The sequence below is a fragment of the Mobula hypostoma genome, chromosome 1 (genome assembly GCF_963921235.1).
Source record: "Mobula hypostoma chromosome 1, sMobHyp1.1, whole genome shotgun sequence".
NCBI classification, from domain to species: domain Eukaryota; kingdom Metazoa; phylum Chordata; class Chondrichthyes; order Myliobatiformes; family Myliobatidae; genus Mobula; species Mobula hypostoma.
Genome location: NC_086097.1, coordinates 219,953,692 through 219,976,771, shown reverse-complemented (window position 1 = coordinate 219,976,771; position 23,080 = coordinate 219,953,692). Strand labels below are relative to the sequence as shown.

The window sequence follows — 23,080 nt, the reverse complement described above, 5'->3', positions numbered from 1 at the left end:
CCCCCCCTCCTTTTCTTTCTCCCCGGGCCTCCTGTCCCATGATCCTCTCATATCCCTTTTGCCAATCACCTGACCAGCTCTTGGTTCCATCCCTCCCCCTCCTGTCTTCTATCATTTCAGATCTTCCCCTCCCCCTCCCACTTCCAAATCTCTTACTAGCTCTTCTTTCAGTTAGTCCTGACAATGGGTCTGGGCCTGAAACGTCAACTGTACCTCTTCCTAAAGATGCTGCCTGGCCTGCTGCGTTCACCAGCAACTTTTATGTGTGTTGCTTGAAATTCCGGCATCTGCAGATTTCCTCATGTTTGCCATTTCAATGGGTGTTGCTAAGCATGAAAGCAAATAGTCCGATCGAACAATCAGATTGAACAGTTCTCACAAATCAGGACGTATGAAATAAATACCACGGTATATACATGGAATTATGGGAGAGACAAATATTAACAAACTTTATTTCAGAGATGATTGATTTTTAACTGATTTTGCTGGATCGCATTCTAAAGTTGCAAATTTTTATTCAGCAGATGACTGAGCACTGTGAGAATCTCAAGCGTAACTACAGGGCGGAATAGTTTCAATGGAATTTACAGTGAGAAATGTGTACAAAAATATACTGAGCTCATATTAAATCACTTACTTTCTGTTGACTTCAAATTCAAACATTCTATTAGTTCACCGAGGATTGAAGCAAGATGCAGCATGAACAGCTTTCTACAACAACTCTGCATGTGCAGATATGGTAGGCTGCTGTCAGTTTTATACTAGTATGAACTTCAGTACTGATGATCATCCTCCAATCATGCAAAGTTAATACTTTCAATTATGTATGATCTGCAGAGGACACTGATACTGGCTTGGTTCTTCTGCCAATGAACTTGAATGATCTTGAGGAGGCAATGTAAATAATTATACTTATCCTGAAGATCCACCATTAAAGTTGACAAAACGTGAGGACTCTTTAATCTGACAGACTACTACTAATGTGCAGCCTTATCTGCTGGGAGATAAAACCAGCATTATTTTCCACTTCCGTACATGAAACTTCTCATATGCAACTACACATGAAACTTCTCATTAAGTTTAACTTATAACTCAACTCAGAAGGTGATGAAAGCGTGGAATGGACTACCAATGGAAGTTACGGATGTGGGTTTAATTTTAACTTTTAAGAGAAATTTGGATAGATACATGGATGGGAAGGGTATGGAAGGCTATGGTCCAGATGCAGGTAAATGAGAATAGGCAGAGTAACGGTTTGCATGAACTAGATAGTCCAAAGGGTTTATTTCTGTGCTGTAGTGCTCTAATGACTCTGACCAGTTCATAGCCAGTTCATTAGCTATGTTTAAAAGGAAGTTAGATATGGCCCTTGTGGCTACAGGGGTCAGGGGGTATGGAGGGAAGGCTGGGTTCTGAGTTGGATGATCAGCCATGATCATAATAAATGGCGGTGCAGGCTCGAAGGGCCGAATGGCCTACTCCTGCACCTATTTTCTATGTTTCTATGTTTCTATGACTCAAGTCTCATTAGGTTTTTCATTGTGCAAGTTTCGAGACTGACCCAACAACTCTCGTAATAGCATATTATCTTGAGAAAGGACCATGGCAGTGTGTGTGTCAGTGTGTTGTACAGCAGCAACAAGTTGGTAGAGAACTTTTTGTTTTGTAGATCTTGCAGGTGTAATGCAGGCAGGCAGGAATGAAGGATACTAGACAGCATGTCTAAGATCACTATAAGATATAGGAGCAGAATTAGGCCATTTGGCCCATCAAGTCTGCTCCACCAGTTCATTGTGGATAGCCAATTCAATTTTCCTCTCAGCACCAATCTCCTGCCTTCTCCCCGTATCCCTTCATGCCATCAAGAATCTGTCAACTGCCTTAAATATACCTAAAGACTTAGCCTCCACAGCTGGCTGTGGCAAAGAATTCCACAGACTCACCGCTGTCTGGCTAAAGAAATTCCTCATCTCCATTCTAAAAGGGTGTCCCTCTATGCTGAGGCTGTGTCCTCTGGTCTTCGAATCTCCCACCATAGGAAACATTCTCTACAAGTCCATCTATTCTATCAAGGCATTTCACCATTCGATAGGTTTCATTGAGGTCACCCATAATGCTTCCGAGTTCCAGCAAATACAGGCCCAGAGCCATCAGATGTTCTTCGTATGACAAGCTAATCAATCCTGGAATCATTTTCATGTACCTCCTTTGAACTCTCCCCAGTGTCAGCACATCCTTTCTAAGTTAAGAGGCCCAAACTGCTCACAATACTTCAAATGAGGCCTCACCAGTGCTTTTTCAAGTTTCCACATTGCATCCTTGCTTTTATATTCTAGTCCTCTTGAAATGAATGCTAAAATGGCATTTGCCTTCCTCTCCACAGACAACCTGCAAATTAACCTTTAGGGAATCCTACACAAGGACTCCCAAGTTCATTTGCACCTCAGTTTTTTGTACTTTCTCTCCATTTGGAAAATAGCAAGCCCTTTCATTTCTTCTACCAAAGTCATTCTCCTTCCTCAAAACTACCTGCCCATCCATCTATCTTTATATCATCTTCAAACTTTGCAACAATTTCCATCATCCAAATCATCGACATATAATGTAAAAAGAACCGTTTCCAACAGAAACCCCTATGGAACACCACTAGTCACTGGCAGCCAGCCACAAAAGGCTCCCTTTATTCCCACACTTTGCCTCCTGCCAACCAGCCACTGCGTTATCCATGCTGAAATCTTTCCTGTAATACTGTGGTTTTTTTTAACTTGTTAAGCAGCCTCATGTGTGGCACCTTGTCAAAGGCCTTCTTAAAATCCAAGTACACATCATCAACTGATTCATCTTTGTGCATCCTGCTTGTTATATCTTCAAAGAATTTCAGCAGATTTGAGAGGCAAGATTTTCCCTTGAGGAAACCATGCTGACTACAGCCTATTTTCTCATGTGCTCCAACTACCTTAACACTTCCTCATTAATAATCGACTTCAACATCTTCCCAACCACTGAGGTCAGACTAACTGGCCCATAGTTTCCTTTCTTCTGCCTCCCTTCTTGAAGAGTGCAGTGACATTTGCAATTTTCCAGCCTTCTGGAACCATTCCAGAATCTATTGATTCTAGAAAGAACATTACTGATATCTGTATGATCTCTTCAGCCACCACTTTCAGAACTCCTGGGGTGTACACCATTTGGTTCCGGTATCTTATCTACCTTCAGACCTTTCAGTTTCCCAAGAACCTTCTCTTTAGTTATGGTAACTTCACACACTTCATGCACCCTAACACCTGGAACTTCCATCATACTGCTAGTGTCTTCCACAGTGAAGACGGGTCTAAAATACTTATTCAGTTTCGCCCGCCATTTCCTTGTCCCCCACTACTACCTCTCCGGTATCATTTTCCAGCAGTCTGATATCCACTCTCGCCTCTCATTTACACTTCATGTACCTGAGGAAGCTTTTGGTATCTTTAATACTATTGGCTAGCTTAATTTTGTATTCCATCTTTACCTTAATTACTTTAGTTGCCTACTGTTGGCTTTAAGAAGCTTCCCAATCCCATTAATCTTTGCTCTATTATATGCCCTCTCTTTGGCTTTTACATTGGCTTTGACTTCTTTTGTTAGCCAGTTTTATCATCTTTCTGTAGAATACTTCCTTCTATTTGGGATGTAAACATCCTCTGCCTTCCGAATTGCTTCCAGAAATTCCAGCCATTGCTGCTCTGCCGTCATCCCTACCAGTGTCCTTTTCAAATCAATTCTGGCTAACTCCTCTCTCATCGCAACATAGAAAAAACTACAGCACAATACAATGACCACCACTCCCTGGCCTTTAGCATTATCATGGAAAAGGATAGAATCAGAGAGGACAGGAAATTTTTTAATTGGGGAAGGGCAAATTATGAGGCTGTAAGGCTAGAACTTGAGGGTTTGAATTGGGATGATGTTTTTGTAAGGAATTGTACTATGGACATGTGGTCAATGTTTAGGGATCTCTTGTAGGATGTTAGGGATAAATTTGTCCTGGTGAGGAAGATAAAGAGTGGTAGGGTGAAGGAACCATGGGTGGCAAGTGAAGTGGAAAATCTAGTCAGGTGGAAGAAGGCAGCATACATGAGGTTTAGGAAGCAAGGATCAGATGGGTCTATTGAGGAATATAGGGTAGCAAGAAAGGAGCTTAAGAAGGGGCTGAGGAGAGCAAGAAGGGGGCATGAGAAGGCCTTGGTGAGTAGGGTAAAGGAAAACCCCAAGGCATTCTTCAATTATGTGAAGAACAAAAGGATGACAGGAGTGAAGGTAGGATCGATTAGAGATAAAGGTGGGAAGATGTGCCCGGAGGCTGTGGAAGTGAGCGAGGCCCTCAATGAATACTTCTTTTTGGTATTCACTAATGAGAGGGAACTTGATGATGGTGAGGACAATATGATTGAGGTTGATGTTCTGGAGCATGTTGATATTAAGGGAGAGGAGGTGTTGGAGTTGCTAAAATACATTAGGACAATTAAGTCCCTGGGTCCTGATGGAATATTCCCCAGGCTGCTCCACGACGTGAGGGAAGAGATTGCTGAGCCTCTAGCTAGGATCTTTATGTTCTCGTTGTCCACGGGAATGGTACCAGAGGATTGGAGGGAGGCGAATGTCCCCTTGTTCAAAAAAGGTAGTAGGGATAGTCTGGGTTATTACAGACCAGTGAGCCTTACGTCTGTGGTGGGAAAGCTGTTGGAAAAGATTCTTAGAAATAGGATCTGTGGGCAGTTAGAGAAAAGTGGTCTGATCAAGGACAGTCAGCGTGGCTTTGTGAAGGGCAGACCGTGTCTAACAAGCCTGATAGAGTTCTTTGAGGAGGTGACCAGGCATATAGATGAGGTTAGTGCAGTGGATGTAATCGACATGGATTTTAGTAAGGCATTTGACAAGGTTCCACATGGAAGGCTTATTCTGAAAGTCAGAAGGCATGGGATCCAGGGAAGTTTGGCCAGGTGGATTCAGAATTGGCTTGCCTGCAGAAAGCAAAGGGTCATGGTGGAGGGAGCACATTCGGATTGGAAGGTTGTGACTAGTGGTGTCCCACAAGGATCGGTTCTGGGATATCTACTTTCCGTGATTTTTATTAACAACCTGAATGTGGGGTTAGAAGGGTGGGTTGGCAAGTTTGCAGACGACACGAAGGTTGGTGGTGTTGTGGATAGTGTAGAGGATTGTTGAAGATTGCGAAGAGACATTGATAGGATGCAGAAGTGGGCTGAGAAGCGGCAGATGGAGTTCAACCTGGTGAAGTGTGAGGTGGTACACTTTGGAAGGACAAACTCCAAGGCAGAGTACAAAGTAAATGGCAGGATACTTGGTAGTGTGGAGGAGCAGAGAGATCTGGGGGTACATGTCCACAGATCCCTGAAAGTTACCTCACAGGTAGATAGGGTAGATAAGAAAGTTTATGGGGTGTTAGCCTTCATAAGTCGAGGGATAGAGTTTAAGAGTCACGAGGTAATGATGCAGCTCTATAAAACTCTGGTTAGGCCGCACTTGGAGTATTGTGTCCAGTTCTGGTCGCCTCACTATAGGAAGGATGTGGAAGCATTAGAAAGGATACTGAGGAGATTTACCAGGATGCTGCCTGGTTTAGAGAGTATGCATTATGATCAGAGATTAAGGAAGCTAGGGCTTTACTCTTTGGAGAGAAGGAGGATGAGAGGAGACATGATAGAGGTGTACAAGATAATAAGAGGAATAGATAGAGTGGATAGCCAACGCCTCTTCCCCAGGGCACCACTGCTCAATACAAGAGGATATGGCTTTAAGGTAAGGGGTGGGAAGTTCAAGGGGGATATTAGAGGAAGATTTTTTACTCAGAGAGTGGTTGGTGCGTGGAATGCACTGCGTGCATCAGTGGTGGAGGCAGATACACTAGTGAAATTTAAGAGACTACTAGACAGGTATATGGAGGAATTTAAGGTGGGGTAGTTATATGGGAGGCAGGGTTTAAGGGTCAGAACAACATTGTGAGCCGAAGAGCCTGTACTGTGCTGTACTAGTCTATGTTCTATGTATGTTAATACAGGCCCTTCAGCTCACAATGCTGTGCCGAGCATGTACTTACTTTAGAAATTACCTAGGGTTACCCATAGCCCTCTATTTTTCTAAGCTCCATGTAGCAGGAGTCTCTTAAAAGACCCTATCGTATCTGCCTCCGCCAGTCGCAAGCAGCCCATCCCATGCACTCACCACTGTCTGCATAAAAAAACTTAACCCTGACATCTCCTCTGTACCTACTTCCAAGCACCTTAAAACTGTGCCCTCTCATGTTAGCCATTTCAGCCCTGGGTAAAAGCCTCTGACTATCCACACGATCAATGCTTCTCATCATCTTAAACACCTCTATCGGGTCACCTCTCATCCTCCGTTGCTCTGCGGAGAACAAGTCAAGTTCAGTCAACCTTTTCTCATAAGGCATGCCCGTCAATCCAGGTAACATCTCTGTAAATCTCCTCTGCACCCTTTCTATAGTATCCGCATCCTTCCTGTAGTGAGGTGACCAGAATTGAGCACAGTACTCCAAGGGGGGGTCTAACCAGCATCCTATATAGCTGTAACATTACCTCTTGGCTCTGATCTCAATCCCACGGTTAATGAAGGCCAATGCACCATATATGCCTTCTTAACCACACAGTCAACCCGCGCAGCAGCTTTGAGTGTCCTATGGACACCGACCCCACGATCTCTCTGATTCTCCACACAGCCAAGAGTCTTACCATTCATACTATATTCTGCCATCATATTTGACCTACCAAAATGAACCACCACACACTTATCTGAGTTGAACTCCATCTGCCACTTCTCAGCTCAGTTTTGCATTCTATTGATGTCCTGCTGTAACCTCTGACGGCCCTCCACATTATCCACAACACCTCCAACCTTTGTATCATCAGCAAATTTACTAACTCATCCCTCCACTTCCTCATCCAGGTCATTTATAAAAATCACGAAGAGAAGGGATCTGAGAACATATATCCCTGAGGCACACCACTGGTCATGCCTCTGTAATTCCCTTTACTCCACTGTAATACTAATGTATCTGACTTTAGCTTCTCCTTCTCAAATTTCAGGGTGAATTCAATCATATATTGGTCACTTTCCCCTAATAGTCTTTTTACCTTAAGCTCTCTGCTCAATTCTGGTCCATTGCACAACACCCAATCCAGAATAGCTGACCCGCTAATGTGCTCAACCATGAGCTGCTCTAAAAAGCCATCTCATAGGCACTCAAGAAATTCCCCCTCCTGAAATCCAGAGCCAACCTGATTTTCCCAATCTACCTGCATATTGAAATCCTGCATGACTATTGTAACATTGCCCTTTTGGCATGCATTTTCTATCTCCTTTTGTAACTTGTAGGCCCCATCCTTATTACTGTTTGGGGTCTGTATACAACTCCCATCAGGATCTTTTACCCTTGCAGTTCCTTAGCTCTATCCACAATGATTCAACACCTTCTGATCCTATGCCACCTCTTTCTAATGATTTGATTTCAATTTTTACCAACCGGAGCAAAGCTGCCTCTTCTCCTTTCCTCTCTGATCTTTCGCTACAATGTGTATCCTTGGACATTAAGCTCTCATTATAATCTTCTTTCAGCCATGATTCAGTGATGCCTACCATATCATACCTGCCAAACTGCAAGTGTGCTACAAGTTCATCTACCTTATTCCATATACTGTGTGCATTCAAATACACCTTCAGTCCTGTATTCACCCTTTTCAGTTTTGTCTGTCCTTTACTTTGACTGCAATTTTGCCCTATCAACAGCCTCTCTTTTCTCCACAGTGCCTCTGTTTGTAAAACAGCTACCTCATCCTGACCACTACAAAACCTCCTGTCCATTCCCCTAACTAAGAAATTCCCTATCACCACAATGTGCCTCTTCCCGTGCCCCCACTTCCCTTCTGAGTCACAGCGGCAGACTCGGTGTCAGAGGCTCGACCACTGTGACTTTGCTCTGTGAGGTCAAGCCCCCAATAATATCCAAAGTGATATATCTGTTGTTGAGGTGATGACCACAAGGGTACTCTGCACTGGCTCATTAACTTCTTTCCCCTTCCCGGCTGTCACCCAGTTTCTTGTGCCCTGCAGCTTGGGTGTAACTCTTTTTCTATATGTCCTATCTATCACCCCTTCAGCATCACAAATGATCCGGAGTTCATCCAGGTCCAGCTCCAACTCTTCAATGCTGTCTGTTGGAAGCTGCAGCTGGGCGCATTTCTCGCAGCTGTAGTTGTCAGGGACACTGGAGGTCTCTCTGCCTTCCTACATCCCACAAGAAGAGCATTCCACTAGCCTGCCTGTCATCTCTACTGTCCTAGCCAAGCCCATATAAAGAACAGAACAAAGAACCTTGAGCTTTACTTTCCTTTGCTTTCTCTGACCAAAGCCTCGAAGAGCTAAAGCCTCAAGGTCACCACTCTGACTATGTCCACTTAGAAGGTGGCCGCTGCACTTGCCTTCACCTTCCTTTAATTTGTTCTTGTTAATCAGTCTTGGTTTGTCCTGTGTTTTGTGATATCACACCAGAGGAAATATTGTATCATTTCTTAATGCATGCATTACTAAATGACAATAAAAGAGGACTACGTGTCTTCATAATCTAATCAATCCCAAACGCTGATTGGTAGCTGGCCAAAACTCCTTTTAGCTGAGGATGAAACTGCACGGGTTAACTCTTAATATTGTCAAAATCAATCATTGTGCAAATGGCTCTGATCTGACTTTGTTTCATATTTTAATGCACTTGTACAAAATGTTTTAATTTTAGATGTTGTACGGAAAATAATGAGTACTTGTGAGCAAATGCAGCCATGATTTGAATGAGTGTCTTAAGTGATGTCAATACATTTTAAATATGGTTCATTTTCTAATGAAAAGGAGTTCGTAAATCCATTTGCATGCATTTGATAGTGTAATGATCTCATAAAAAATGTTCCTACATTTGCTGCAAATTTTATGCAGGCAATTTTAATTTTGGGTAATATAACCGATATTGAATTAGGCTTCTGTTATTATTGAATTAGGCTTCTGTTATTATTGAATTAGGTGTGGGTTATGCACCTTGGCTGATTTTAAGATAGCGATATGATTATTTAGAAAATTGTTCCATCACTGAAAGTCAATATGGTTTTAAGGTTATTTATTCACAAATTTACCAGTACAAGGTAAGAGCTCATAGCATTTATGGCAGTGGTTCCTAACCCTGAGTCCACGGACCCCTTGCTTAATGTTTGGGAACCCCTGATTTAGGGCAATATATCAGCATGAATAGAGAATAGAAAATAGAGTCTGGATCAGTGTCATTTTCAGGTTGTCAAGGTCTAACTAGTCATGAAAATCAGTGCTGAGGCCTCAAGCACTTACTATCAATGCGAAGAAATTAGATGAAGTGGACGAGTATATTGTCATTAATATAAAGTCAGAGGAAAGAAACAAGTTGTGACAAGGACACAAAGAATACAAAGGGATACCGATAGGCTAAATGAATGGGTAAGCACTTGGCAGATGGACAATAATACGGGGAAATGTGAGCTTATCCATTATGGAAGGAAGGATAGAACATTGGAGTATTATTTAAATAGATGAGAACCAACAGAACATTGCTGTAGAAGATATGTGTGTCCTTGCACAGTTAGCACAGACCATTAAACTAAAGATAGAGCAGGAATTAAATGAAATGTTGGCCTTTATTACCAAGACAATGATGTATAAAGGCAGCTGCATTAAGTCACACTACAACTGTACAGGGTATTAGTGAAACCACATCTAGGGTACTGTATAGTTTTAATTTGCCTGTTAAAGTGGCTTGTGTTTGATTGAAGCCAGCGTGGGAAGCCTCAGAAGGAAGAAGGATGTTTTTATGAGGAATGATTGAGCATCATGAGAGCCCAGAAGGAGAGGTATTGTTATTAGAACACACTAAATTTTGAGGGTGATTGACAAGAATGGATGCTGTGAGAATGCTTCCCCCTCATGGGGAATCTAAAACTATGGTCATAGTTGTAAACTGTAAGGCCACCACTTAAGACAGATTTGAAGAGGAATTTCTTCAGATTCTTGAGCATTTGATGGCTCTGGGCCTGTATTCAGAAAAATGAGGGGTGACCTCATTGAAACCTATTGAATGGTGAAAGGGCTTGATTGACTGGATGTCGAGAGGATGTTTCCTATGGTGGGAAAGTCTAAGACCTGAGGACATAGCCTCAGAGTAGGGGGGCATCCTTTTACGACGGAGATGAGGAGGGATTTTTTTTATCCAGAGCGTGATGAATCTGTGGAATTCTTTGCACAGGCAGCTGTGGAGACCAAGTCTTTATGAATAATTAAGGCAGAGTTTGGTAAATTTTTAACTGGTCAGGGCATGAAGCGATACGGGGGGGGGAGGGGCAAGAGATTGGGGCTGAGAGAGAAAATGGGTCAGCCATGACAAAATGGTGGAGCAGACTCAATGGCCCAAATGGCCTAATTCTGCTCCTATATCTTATGGCTGTAAATAGTTGTGGAGACTAAGCCACTGAATATGTTCAAGGTCGATAGTGAAGTTCAGGAGTGTGAGGGACAAGCAGGAAAGTGGTCACTTTATGTATGATCTTCCTGAATGATGATGAGGGCTTCAGAGATCATAAGGTCGACTCCTGATTTTATTCTTGTTTTTCATTTAAATTGACGGAAGAAAGAAATTGAACAGGGCGCACAATGGCAACCAGTTTAATATTGTACCTTTTACATGAGCAAAACAGAGGCACAAGGGAATTGCAACACAAATCAGAGCACTTTGGATATAGTGATCATAATTCTACCTCCTTTACAATAGCATTGGAGAGAGACAGGAACAGACAAAGAAAAGCATTTAATTGGAGTAAGGGGAATTATGAGGCTATCAGGCAGGGAATTGGAAGCTTAAATTGGGAACAGATGTTCTCAGGGAAAAGTATGGAAGAAATGTGGCAAATGTTCAGGGGATATTTGTGTGGAGTTCTGCATAGGTACGTTCCAATGAGACAGGGAAGTTATGGCAGGGTACAGGAACCGTGGTGTACAAAGGCTGTAATAAATCTAGTCAAGAAGAAAAGCTTACAAAAGGTTCAGAGAGCTAGGTAATGTTAGAGATCTATTAGATTATAAACTAATAGGAAGGAGCTTAAGAAGGAAATTAGGAGAGCCAGAAGGGGCCATGAGAAGGCCTTGGTGGGCAGGATTAAGGAAAACCCCAAGGCATTCTACAAGTATGTGGAGAGCAAGAGGATAAAACTTGAAAAAATAGGACCTATCAAGTGTGGCAGTGGGAAAGTATGTATGGAACCGGAGGAAACAGTAGAGGTACTTAATGAATACTTTACTTCAGTATTCACTATGGAAAAGGATCTTGGTGATTGTAGTGCTGACTTGCAGCAGACTGAAAAGCTTGAGCATGTAGATATTAAGAAAGAGGATGTGCTAGAGATATTGGAAGGCATCAAGTTGGATAAGTCGCCGGGACCAGATGAGATGTACCCCAGGCTACTGTGGGAGGCGAGGGGGGATATTGCTGAGCCTCTGGCGATGATCTTTGCATCATCAGTGGGGACAGGAGAAGTTCCGGAGGATTGGAGGGTTGCAGATGTTGTTCCTTTATTCAAGAAAGGGAGTAGAGATAGCCCAGGAAATTATAGACCAGTGAGTCTTACCTCAGTGTTTGGTAAGTTGATGGAGAAGACCCTGAGAGGCAGGATTTATGAACATTTGGAGAGGTATATGATTAGGAATAGTCAGCATGGCATTGTCAAGGGCAGGTCGTGCCTTACGAGCCTGATTGAATTTTTTGAGGATGTGACTAAACACATTGATGAAGGTAGAGCAGTAGATGTAGTGTATATGGATTTCAGCAAGGCATTTGATAAGGTACCCCATACAAGGCTTATTGAGAAAGTAAGGGGGCATAGGATCCAAGGGGACATTGCTTTGTGGATCCAGAACTGGCTTGCCCACAGAAGGCAAAGAGTGGTTGTAGACGGGTCATATTCTGCATGGAGGTCGGTGACCTGGAGTGCCTCAGGGATCTAATTTGCGACCCTTACTCTTCATGATTTTTATTAATGACCTGGATGAGGAAGTGGAGGGATGGGTTAGTAAGTTTTCTGATGACACAAAGATTGGAGGTGTTGTGGATAGTGTGGAGGGCTGTCAGAGGTTACAGCGGGACATTGATAGGATGCAAATCTGGGCTGAGAAGTGGCAGATGGAGTTCAATGCAGATAAGTGTGAAGTGGTTCATTTTGGTAGGTCAAATATGATGGCAGAATATAGTATTAATGTTAAGACTCTTGGCAGTGTGGAGGATCAGAGTGATCTTGGGGTCTGAGTCCATAGGACGCTTAAAGCAGCTGCGCAGGTTGACTCAGTGGTTAAGAAAGTGTATGGTGTATTGGCCTTCATCAATCATGGAATTGAATTTAGGAGCTGAGAGGTAATGTTGCAGCTATATAGGACCCTGGTCAGACCCCACTTGGAGTACTGTGCTCTGTTCTGGTCGCCTCACTACAGGAAGGATATGGAAGCCATAGAAAGAGTGCAGAGGAGATTTACAAGGATGTTGCCTGGATTGGGGAGCATGCCTTATGAGAATGGGTTTAGTGAACTCGGCCTTTTCTCCTTGGAGCGACGGAGGAAGAGAGGTGACCTGATGGAGGCATGTAAGATGATGAGAGGCATTGATCATGTGGCTAGTCAGAGGCTTTTTCCCAGGGCTGAAATGGTTGCCACAAGAGGACACAGGTTTGAGGTGCTGGGGAGTAGGTACAGAGGAGATGTCAGGGGTAAGGTTTTTACTCAGAGATTGTGCAGAGTGCATGGAATGGCCTGCCAGCAATGGTGGTGGAGGCAGATACGATAGGGTCTTTTAAGAGACTTTTGGATAGGTGCATGGAGCTTAGAGAAATAGAGGGCTATGGGACTTTGTGGGCCGAAGGGCCTGTATTGTGCTGTAGGTTTTCTATGTTTCTATGTTTATGGAAATTTCATGTTACTCAAAATCCCAAATTGTTGATTAGATTTAATTTTCCATGGATCATGCAACGCTGATGCAACCCAACCCAATTTATCGGTGTGTAACTTTTAGAAACATTTTTGGGATTAATGGAGAATAGGACTCTTCTTGCATATAGAAACCAATTCTTCAGCTATGATAGGTCACCTATAATTGGACATGCACTGTTATGAACATCATGGTGTTGTTAATTCCCATTTTTACCCTGGAGAAAATACTCTGTATCAGTAATAACAATTACATTCTCAATGAAAGATTAAGCATTGTGTTTTAATCACTGCATGTTTATCCAGAAACAAGCAACAGGTAATTATCAGTAAATAGTATGGCCAGTGTATATTACAGACAAAAATAAAACACTGCTACAAATTTTGTCCTCTGATGAACATAGTATGAATTGCACTAGTCTGATGTCTCCAACCTATGAACATTGATTACATTGGCTTTGTAATGTATGGGTTTTACCGCCATATAATAAAAAAAATTAAAACATCTGTGACCACTGTAAAAACCTACACAGATTATATAAACCATGCAAGTGAATCTAAGGATCGTGCTAAACGAGCCTTCCAAACTATAAACAGATTTATTAAAACAGTTACACATCAAGTATACTGTAAGCAGTTTTGCCTACTTTTCAATCTTAAAGAGGCACCATATTTATGAAAATCGCTTGGAAACTTTATAGTAATGCATCTGTCACATAGTAATTTTATTAAAAGTGCATCATTATGACCCTTGCACTCAATGCTCCTCCTACATCCCTCTAAAAAGACAAATTATTACACTTTTTTCACAAAGATTATACCCCTTTAAGATGATGAGGGAAATAATAAGAAAAAGTAATAAACTGAAACAAAATACAATACATTGGCTTTATCTTGTTCCTTCATTAAAGAAGGATTCTAAAATGCGCCAAGGCATAAAAAGATACTAAGACAAAAATAAGACAATGCTAAATAATTTTAGAAGTGAAACAACTGATAAGTGAGAGCATGTTACAGCATGAAGAACACAGAATAAGATTTCCTTTACACATTACAGCTGAAATTGTCAGCTGGAACAACTCACTGAACCAATACATCCACATTTGCAAATGTTTTGTGAAGAACTTCGAAAGTGCAATATATTTTATGAGAGGAAACACTGCTGTACTCAATACTTGTCAGGTGAAGAATGTATGATGAGAGCTTTTTGGAATGGACAGGTCACGGATCTTGACACTCATAAAGGCCAGGCTAAAGCAGCTAGGTACTGAACAGCCAATAGGAGGCTTCAAGGACTTTTCACACAACTTTAGGACATGTCTGTTGCAGACATCTGACACAGAATATTTAAATACATATTTATATAGTTGACTGCAAAACATTAGTTACAAGAGGAATATCTGTTTCTTTTCCCCAGGCAATGTAAATAAAGTAAAAGTATGTGTGATATTCTGACCATTGTCAGCCTGTTATGAAATGTACCTCCAATGGAAATGGAATGTGCTTTGCTTCAACCTCACAGTGAAAGATGTTAAATTTAAAGCTATAACACGGAAGATTGTAGTTGTTCCCCAATAAATAATTAGTGAGCTGAGAGTTGATGAAAGGATGGAGGGGGCAAAGCACTGCCTTCTGTAATGAAACTTTCTTGGATTCCCTCTCCACTGCTCTGGGGGTCTTCCTGAAGCTGAACGTTTACCAATTTCTCTTTGTTATTGACCCTGATTTCTCGGGGAACTGTGAAAGTTTTACTATGAAGGTGACCAACAGAACCAGTAGGAAGATACATTTGCCCTTCAAAGATGTCCTCTTTCTCCTCCACTTCATTCTGGATGCTACGTGATGGAAACAGAGCACTCTGCTGAAGAAAGAAGCTGTTTCTGGTCTCAATCTCCACCAGACCGTTACCACTGACACCTTCGTCGTATTCCAGCTCCGCCCATTCTTTTATCAACTCTTTTGTCCGATTACGTCGCCACCACTCAGTATTTGAGAAATGCTTGTCGGGTATATGATTGTAATTTATCGCATCCTCATTTGGATTCTCACCACTTTTAAGGGCTGGGCTCGTGGTCGTCCCTTCAGAGTCAGCAAGTGCAGCAGGTTGTGCTTCTGTTGCCTCCCATACAGTCATGCCACTAGATTCATCCTCAGGCTCAGTAGAGAACACATTGCCTAAAACAGGCAGTGGAGTTGGTGCCATGTCCAGTGCTGTGGTGTCAATGCTTAAATCAAGAGTCCCGCCCTTATTTAGCGCAATGGCCTCAGAAGTTTTAATGTGTCCAGAAAAAGTCTTAAGCAGTGCAAACATTCTATCTACATCCTTCCAGTAATTAGTCCAGTCACCAAGGCTAAGGCTATAATTATGCCTGTGTTCAAACAAGCTTTCATCCACACTGTACAAAGTTTCAAGTCCTCCCCAGTTGATATTTTCTGTGAAGTTTGGCAGTTTAAGTGGATTAACCTTCCCATCCATCCCATAGCTGTCCCCTGCTGGCAGAAACAAAGATTCACAGTAGTTTATTTTCACGTATGTACATCGCTCCTCTGGAGTTGCTGAAGCACTGTGCTCGCGTGCAAACATGCACCTGCTCCACTATCACATGGTTATTTAAAGCAAAATTAGAGACAGCATGTGTCACCACACAAAGACTTTAGCAAGGATGCAGAGCAGGAGCAGATTTAAACCACACACCCCAACATGAGAAACTGGAAGAATGCTCAAAGATATGATTATTAAAACAAAGGAATGTATATTAAAAAATTTCATAAAGTAAATATCAAATATGTAGCCATATTGATTTTGCAGACAGCAAGCACGCTATCGTTTATTTTTACATTTTTACCGCCTTTACTATTTGATTACTATACAATCAAATTTTTTTTGCACAAAGGGGTTGATACTTGCATTATTTTGGATTCATTTTTGATCTCTCTCAAATACACACATGCATACTCACACCACCAATATATAGTATATAGACATTTGCTTTACTTAATTCATTTGCATGTCCCTGTATTAACACATTGGACTGATTCATTCAACAAAATACAATCTGTATTCCAACATATTTTCTTATTTAATATATCCAGCATCTCAGAATCCACTGCCAGATTGTAAACAACAATCTATGGTCTAATCACCTCAAAGTCCCAGTGGTATTGATTAAAGTTCAGATGACTGCATGCCTATTCCTGACCAGTAGCACTAAATATAAGTGTGCCTTAACAACCTTTGTGTTCTATTTCTCACGGAAATTTGATTCCAGGCTTTCCTGAAAATGTGGGGACAACAGGGTGAAATTGTAATGCATTATTACAAAGCAGCAGGAAGAGCATGCATAGAGAGAGCTAAGTGATTTTGCAACTAGATCAGGCTCTGTAGTCCAGTCATCTTTGAATGGTAGAATACAATTAAAAGATAGTAAAAGAATTTCCTCATCCTCAATGAAATGGGTCCAAAAGTGAGAACTAGAGGATGTTCCCTATAATGGGGGAGTCTAGGACCAGAGGGGTCCCACCTCAGAATAGAAGGACTTCCCTTGAGAATGGAGATGAGGAGGAATTTCTTTAGCTAGAGGATGGTGAATCTGTGGCCATGGAAGCAGTCACTGAATATATTTGAAGTGGAGGTAGATAAGTTCTTGATCACTAAGGGCATCAAATGTTACACAGAGAAGGCAGGAGAATGGGATTGAGAACGATAATGAAACAGCCATGATGGAATTGTGGAGCAGACTTGATGGTGTGAATGACCTAATTCTGCTCCTATGTCCGACGGTCACAGAGATAAGGATGAAGCAATAGCAGTCATGTTCAGCCCGAAGCAGTGAGCTGTCTGAGCTTATTACTGCGATCGCTACCATCACACAATCCATTCTTCATCCAACTTGATCACTCCACGTAATTTCAAGAAATTATTATCTTAACCCTCATGACAGCAAAGACTGCAGGATCAGAGCCTCAATCCATATTCCAGACAGTTACAACACTGGCCTCTGCCCAACAATAAGGAAATATGTTTACTATAAACAAGACAAATGCAATCTGTGTAATTACTGCCCTGTCAACTATCAACCGTCGCTAAATGGTGGAAGCCATAAAAGTTTATTCTTTCCACCACTTGCGCAAAGTGGTTGCTGTGCACACTGCTATAAGATGCATTTCAGTTATCCCCATAGGCTACTCCAACAACACCTCCCTGATCCACAACCTCTATCACTAAGAAAGAAAATGGCTTCAGGTTCATGGAAACACCACCTCCTCCCCAAGCTGTACACTATCCAGACTTGGAAATACATTGCATTTCTTCTTTTTATCTTGCCTGAAACTCCAATCCAGAACATCTCCCTGATTATTAGGGATGCTTATTCGGGATGAATACCTAGGAAGTTGAATCCTTACACAAACTATATGCATCACAACATGATGTCCACGAATTTGACTATCTTCAGCATCTCCTTTTCTTTATCTACTCTCTCAAATCATTAGATCTTTGCCTTATTAGGAATCTTTGTCTTATCACTCTTTCCAGTAATTGTGGTCACCTGAAAGAGGTAGCATTCCTCTTGCATTTAACAATTGCTCCGGAAAAGTTTCAACAATCATAAGAACTTGTATTTATATAATAGCTATAATACAATCAACGATTCCACATTTTTCAAAGGATTTGATATCCTGCCACATACATAATGCAGAGGCAGGTTTTCAAAGAAGTAGGAATGTCTTAAAGTAGAAAAATGAGAGGCAAGACTTTGTAGGAAGATGCAAGAAAGATGAGAATTTTTAAAAATATGGTGTTGCATAAGTGGGAGCCAGTATAGGACAGAGAGTATGGATGACAGCACAAAAGGGCATAGCTTAGGTCATGGTCTGAAGAGATTGGGATTATCTCAGGTTTATAGGAGTAGAATGCAGCATGATGGCTGTGAGTGTATTGGGCCAGTCTCTGCCAGAGCAAATACAAAGTTTGACTGACCCGAACTGGGGGGAAATGCACTAGATTTTCTTATTATGGAAATGCTCAACCTAAATTTCAATTGAATTATTTTCAACATGAATTTATTACCAAGTATTAGGGAAAACTGAAAGGATGGGGTTAAGCATATTAGGTTACTTGCTAAAAGATCAGGAGTTGGTTGACGACAGTGTCAAGAATCCAAGCTTGTAAATAAATCTGAAATCTGAATTATTTGACTAAGTTTAAAAAGTATCATGGGTATCAAGTGGGATGAAGAGACAATGTGTCCACTTGGGGAGATTAGAGACAGAGGTGAGGCAAACCACATTCAGAACAGATCTTTTCTGAAGCCATGAAAAGAGAGAAAGATCAAGGAGAAACATTAGGTAGCTGTTTTGCACCATCAAGTATAGTTTTGTCTCAGACTCAGAAAACACATTGAGCCTTTATTGATCCCCACCTCTTATACTGTAACAAATAAGAATAGAAATTAAGAAATAGATTCGATAAGACGTTGTTGGTGACCAACAATGCCAGTTCAAAGCCCAGTTTTTAAATTGCATTAATAAGAGAAACTTCCATCATTATCAAAGATTCCACAGTGGAAACATTTTCTTCACGTTTTATTCGGGCTAGGAACAGCATTGGCTTGGTCCTGCTGGGATCCTTGTAATATGGCTACTGTTCAGAGATCACTAGGTTGGTGCTTCTTTTAGACTCCCTGCCTACCCCCCACCCCCATTATTCCAAGGTACCTTTCTCAGGGTTGCTTTAATTCAATTTTGAGGTATTAATCTATCAGAGGACAGCTAGTGATGCTCTGCTGGAGTTAAATGTGTTTTGCGTCCTAAGCCTGGTCTCTGGATTGCTCATGGATAGTATTCCCACTTCTTCCAAAAATTCAAAATAGGCCCCATGGAGTTTCTTAAACCAGTATTTTACATCACTTAAGTTATCTGTTATGAATATAAAATGTCATAATGGCAAACTAAGAAAAGCATGTTACTGGGACAGGGGAAAGGTAGATATGTAGCGCATGGCAGTTTGTGAGATCCTTTGAGAGTTGGGAAGTTTCAAAGCTAAAAATAAAATCAAAAGCAAATACGAAGAAAATCAACAATAAGGCAGAACAGCCAATGATCTTCCAGCTGGATGGAAAGGATTCTCCTTAGGGAAATAAAGCAATGAAAGATGGCCGATGGTTAAATGTGCGATGCCGCAGCAGAAACGCGACAGACCTACATGCTAAAGAAAAGTTTAATTAGTGAAATGGGCAATGGATGAGAGTGATGTGAATCCAATGACATGACGAGCTGCAATTTATTGCACGAACTGATTTATCCTCTAGCATTGCCACCAGAAAAATACACAAGCCCAGAAATAATCACTTTGGTCCATTCATTAGATATATACAGTACATTTTCCATTAAACCACCGCAACTTTTACTTTCACAATTTAATTTTAACTTTGATCAATGCTGCCTCTCCACTGTCTGCTTTCATGCAAAAGAAGCTAAACTGGAAGGAGAGCTAATGATATTGGAAGGATAGGGGAAGCTTTGTTAATTACTTTCACTCAGCTTCTTTTAGCACTCTGTTGCTACAATGGAGGAATATTTTTGAAGCCATAGATGGCTGCTGAGGCTGGCACAGAGACCTTGGTAAAATGTGGATTGAATGTCAGTGATAATTAAAATTATAGACAACTATCAAGAAAACTTCCCTTGGTCAAAGAATTGGGGCCTATGCATTTGGAACTTTCGGATATGAAAATCTAAAATGCCTTGTGTTTATACAGTTCCTTTAATGCTGCATGATCCATTACAAATCTCACAACGCAAGGAATATGACAGGCAATTTGTGCAGAACAAGTATGCACAAACACTAAATTGCACAAATGATCATGCATTTCAATGCATTTAGACATGAAAAGCAGGACTACTCTGCTTTGCTTTCAGGGGTTTCATGAATTCTTCTACATTTACTTGAAAAAGACTGGATCTCATCCAAAAGACAGGGCAGGTGCATCTGCCTAGGTCTTTGCACAAGACCCTGGTGTGAAGTTTGAACATGTGACTCAGAACAGAAAGCTGCCATGTTCCTGAAGGTTATGGATGAAGGTCTGTGAGAGAAACGGGAGATTCTGTAAACCCATCATTTAAACATATATTTACATAGAAAATTATTCTGTGGGGTGCTTTGTCAAAACAAATGGGTTCATGCCTCCGCTACAATAGCAGAGCGGACAGATCTAGCATTCTGAGTGTTCACTATTCTTCTAACAAAGGGCGGTGTAGGATCAGGACAGTGGTGAAATGTCATTTTCCCGTGCGTATATGAGTGTAAATGGCCTTTGGTATTCAAACACATGAGCAATGCAAAAGGACAGAATGGAAGTGATGAGTGTTAAAGTCTGCAAATGTATTTTCATTGTAATCTGTATATTTAAAGCAGAGGTTGATAGGTTCTTGATTAGGAAGGGTGTCAAAGGTTATAGGAAGGCACGAAAATGGGATTGAGAGGGATAATAAATCAACCATGTTAGAACTGTGGAGCAGAATTGATGGGCTGAATTCTGCTCCTATATCTTATAGTATTATTGTCTTATGGTCTAATCTCTACACTATACCTCATTTTCACTGGGATCAAGGGAGCCTAGAGTTTATTTAATCGCTTTTCTTTTATCTATATCCCTGGGACCTCTCTGCATGATGTTTTATGTTTTTTTTCCTGGGCAGCTGGGAGATATTGCAGATCAGACGTTAGTCTGGGAAAAGGCTTCTCCATATTACATTGTTCTGGGGGAAAGATGTGAGGAGGTCCAGGACTGAACCAGCATATTCACTTCCATGGCTGTTCCAATAAGAACTGCACTCTCTTCAACCTACCATTCCACATCTACCACTCTCCGAACAAATCAATCCTCCAGTGAAGGGCAGCATAAGACAACACATAGAGGTTCAATAACAGAAAGAGCCAGTCCTGTATACATGAAACATGCCTTATAGCATAAAGCAAAAGAGGCCATTTTTTTTGAAAATGGCAAAGCAGTGGAAAGAGACACAGCACTGAAAAATCTTTTATTCGTTGCTACATGTCCATTTGATACCCCTCAAAAGCACACTCACGTTGTGCATGTTAACTACAACGTCATTGTTCACACAGTAGTATACCAGAAGTTATCAATTCCTTGCAATCCCAGCTACTGTCACTTCTGAGCAGCTTTTTGCCAATTATACAGAAATAATAAATATTTTGCTGCTGGTACATTTTAAGAAGGAAGTAGAAATAGAACTGTTACAGCCACGGTATTGATTTGGGGATGCACATGAATTGAAAACTTAAGAGTTAGGTTAAGTCACCACCTTAACAGTGATTTCTTCCCTACTGGTTACTAAAGAATAGCTTTTAGTCACTCACAAGGACTTGAAGCTCGGCCTCCTCAACTTTGGCCACTTTCGATGCTGCTGTAGCCTGGCAACCAGGTAGCAGGAACAAAAAGAGGCAAAGATCAAACAGTTAGATTCTAAAGTTAAGATTATCTTGGTACATTATTCATTTTCTGATTCTCTATATAAATATATTCATTTTTATCTGTTAGGTTATCTCAAATAAAATACACTTATTGCCAGATAATTATTTGCAATATATATTAGGATAATTTCATTAGTTTACTAAATGTTTTTTTTCCCACCTATATGCACTCACTTCCTCCAAGTGTCATCGAGCCTAATGAACACCGTGTGTATTTTCCTACTTGTCTATTTTTTTTTCTCTCCCCCTTTAGGGTTCTCCTATCCTACACACAATTTTAGAACTAAGAGAACGGATAAGTGAAAGTTATCAAAGGCTCTGGAATCTGTGAGAGAAACATTCGTCAACTGTTCAAGCAAGTATTGAGGGAAACTCTTCCCGTCACTTAGCACTTCCCCTGAGCAAAACTTATCAAGTATTGTATAGGTACTGCAGATACAAATGGATTTTGTTAGTTCTATGAAGTTTGTGCTTTTACTGATTAACACAATTTAATAAATTTATATTAAGATTTTAGAAACTATCTACAAGATGAGAAGAGAATGTGAAGCTTACCAGTTGTGCAGTGAAGGAAAGTTTGTAAAATAACTTACAAAGGCACAGGAAGTTTAATTTTGGTTCATAGTCTGACATTGACATTCGTAAATTTGAAAAAAAATTATCAGGAGTACCTGTCACAATAATTTACTGAATCACTGTCCAAACTAGGGGAAAAAATTAAAATATTCAAACTTGTCTGGATAATCCTTGGTGTAGGATAGTGCACACAAAGTGGTGATTAAGTAGAATCTAAATCCATTGTTAATTAATACAAAGGATGTTTTACAGAAGATTAAAATGATATTACAAATTTATATTTGAGGAGTTAATAGATTTAAAATGGTTCCTACAGCACAGTGATTGAATTTCCTGAAAACACTGGGTAGGGTTTCTCCTGTGGATATACAGTATTAATAACCTAGCCTAATTGTGATTGTGCTCTGGTGTGAGCGTATGGCTCAAGATCGCAAAGAAACGTTTGTATTATCATAAATGTAAAATCATCTATGAACCAAAGCAACCGGGAAAGGATTTTAAAACAATTATGACTTTATTTTGCAATTCCAACAAACTGTAGATGCTGTAAATCTGAAATAAAAATAAAATATGCCGGAAGCACTCAGTTGCTGAGGCAACACGTGTGGATAGAGATACGTATCAGGTTGGAGGCCCTTCATTAGGATCAGCTTTGACTCCATTTCGTTTTTCATGGATGTCTTCAGCATCCGATGGCGTTATGATTTTATTTTTCTTCATGCTTAAATACATTTCTAATGTATTTACTTTCTGGGGTTTTATTGTCACTGCAAAAATTGTTAGCACAAAAAATAAACATTTACTTTGCATCTTGTCCACCAATTTTGAGTAAACTGACTTTATCTAACCAAAGATAATAAACACAAGAAAATCTGCGGATGCTGGAAATCCAGAGCAACACACACAAAATGCTGGAGGAACTCAGCAGGTCAGGCAGCATCTATGGAGATGAACAAACAG

The 23,080-nt window shown here is 40.9% G+C and overlaps 1 protein-coding gene across 12 annotated transcripts in view; it reads right to left on the bottom strand.

The window, feature by feature from the left end:
• Positions 1–23,080, bottom strand: part of sulf1 (sulfatase 1) — a 383,460-nt gene that overhangs the window by 33,542 nt on the left and 326,838 nt on the right. For 6 of the 12 annotated variants that reach the window (XM_063064855.1, XM_063064868.1, XM_063064861.1 and 3 more), the window contains one exon: positions 21,431–21,484. In XM_063064855.1, the coding sequence (XP_062920925.1) occupies positions 21,431–21,484 (54 nt within the window). The other 6 variants (XM_063064888.1, XM_063064897.1, XM_063064927.1 and 3 more) reach the window with 6 other exon arrangements.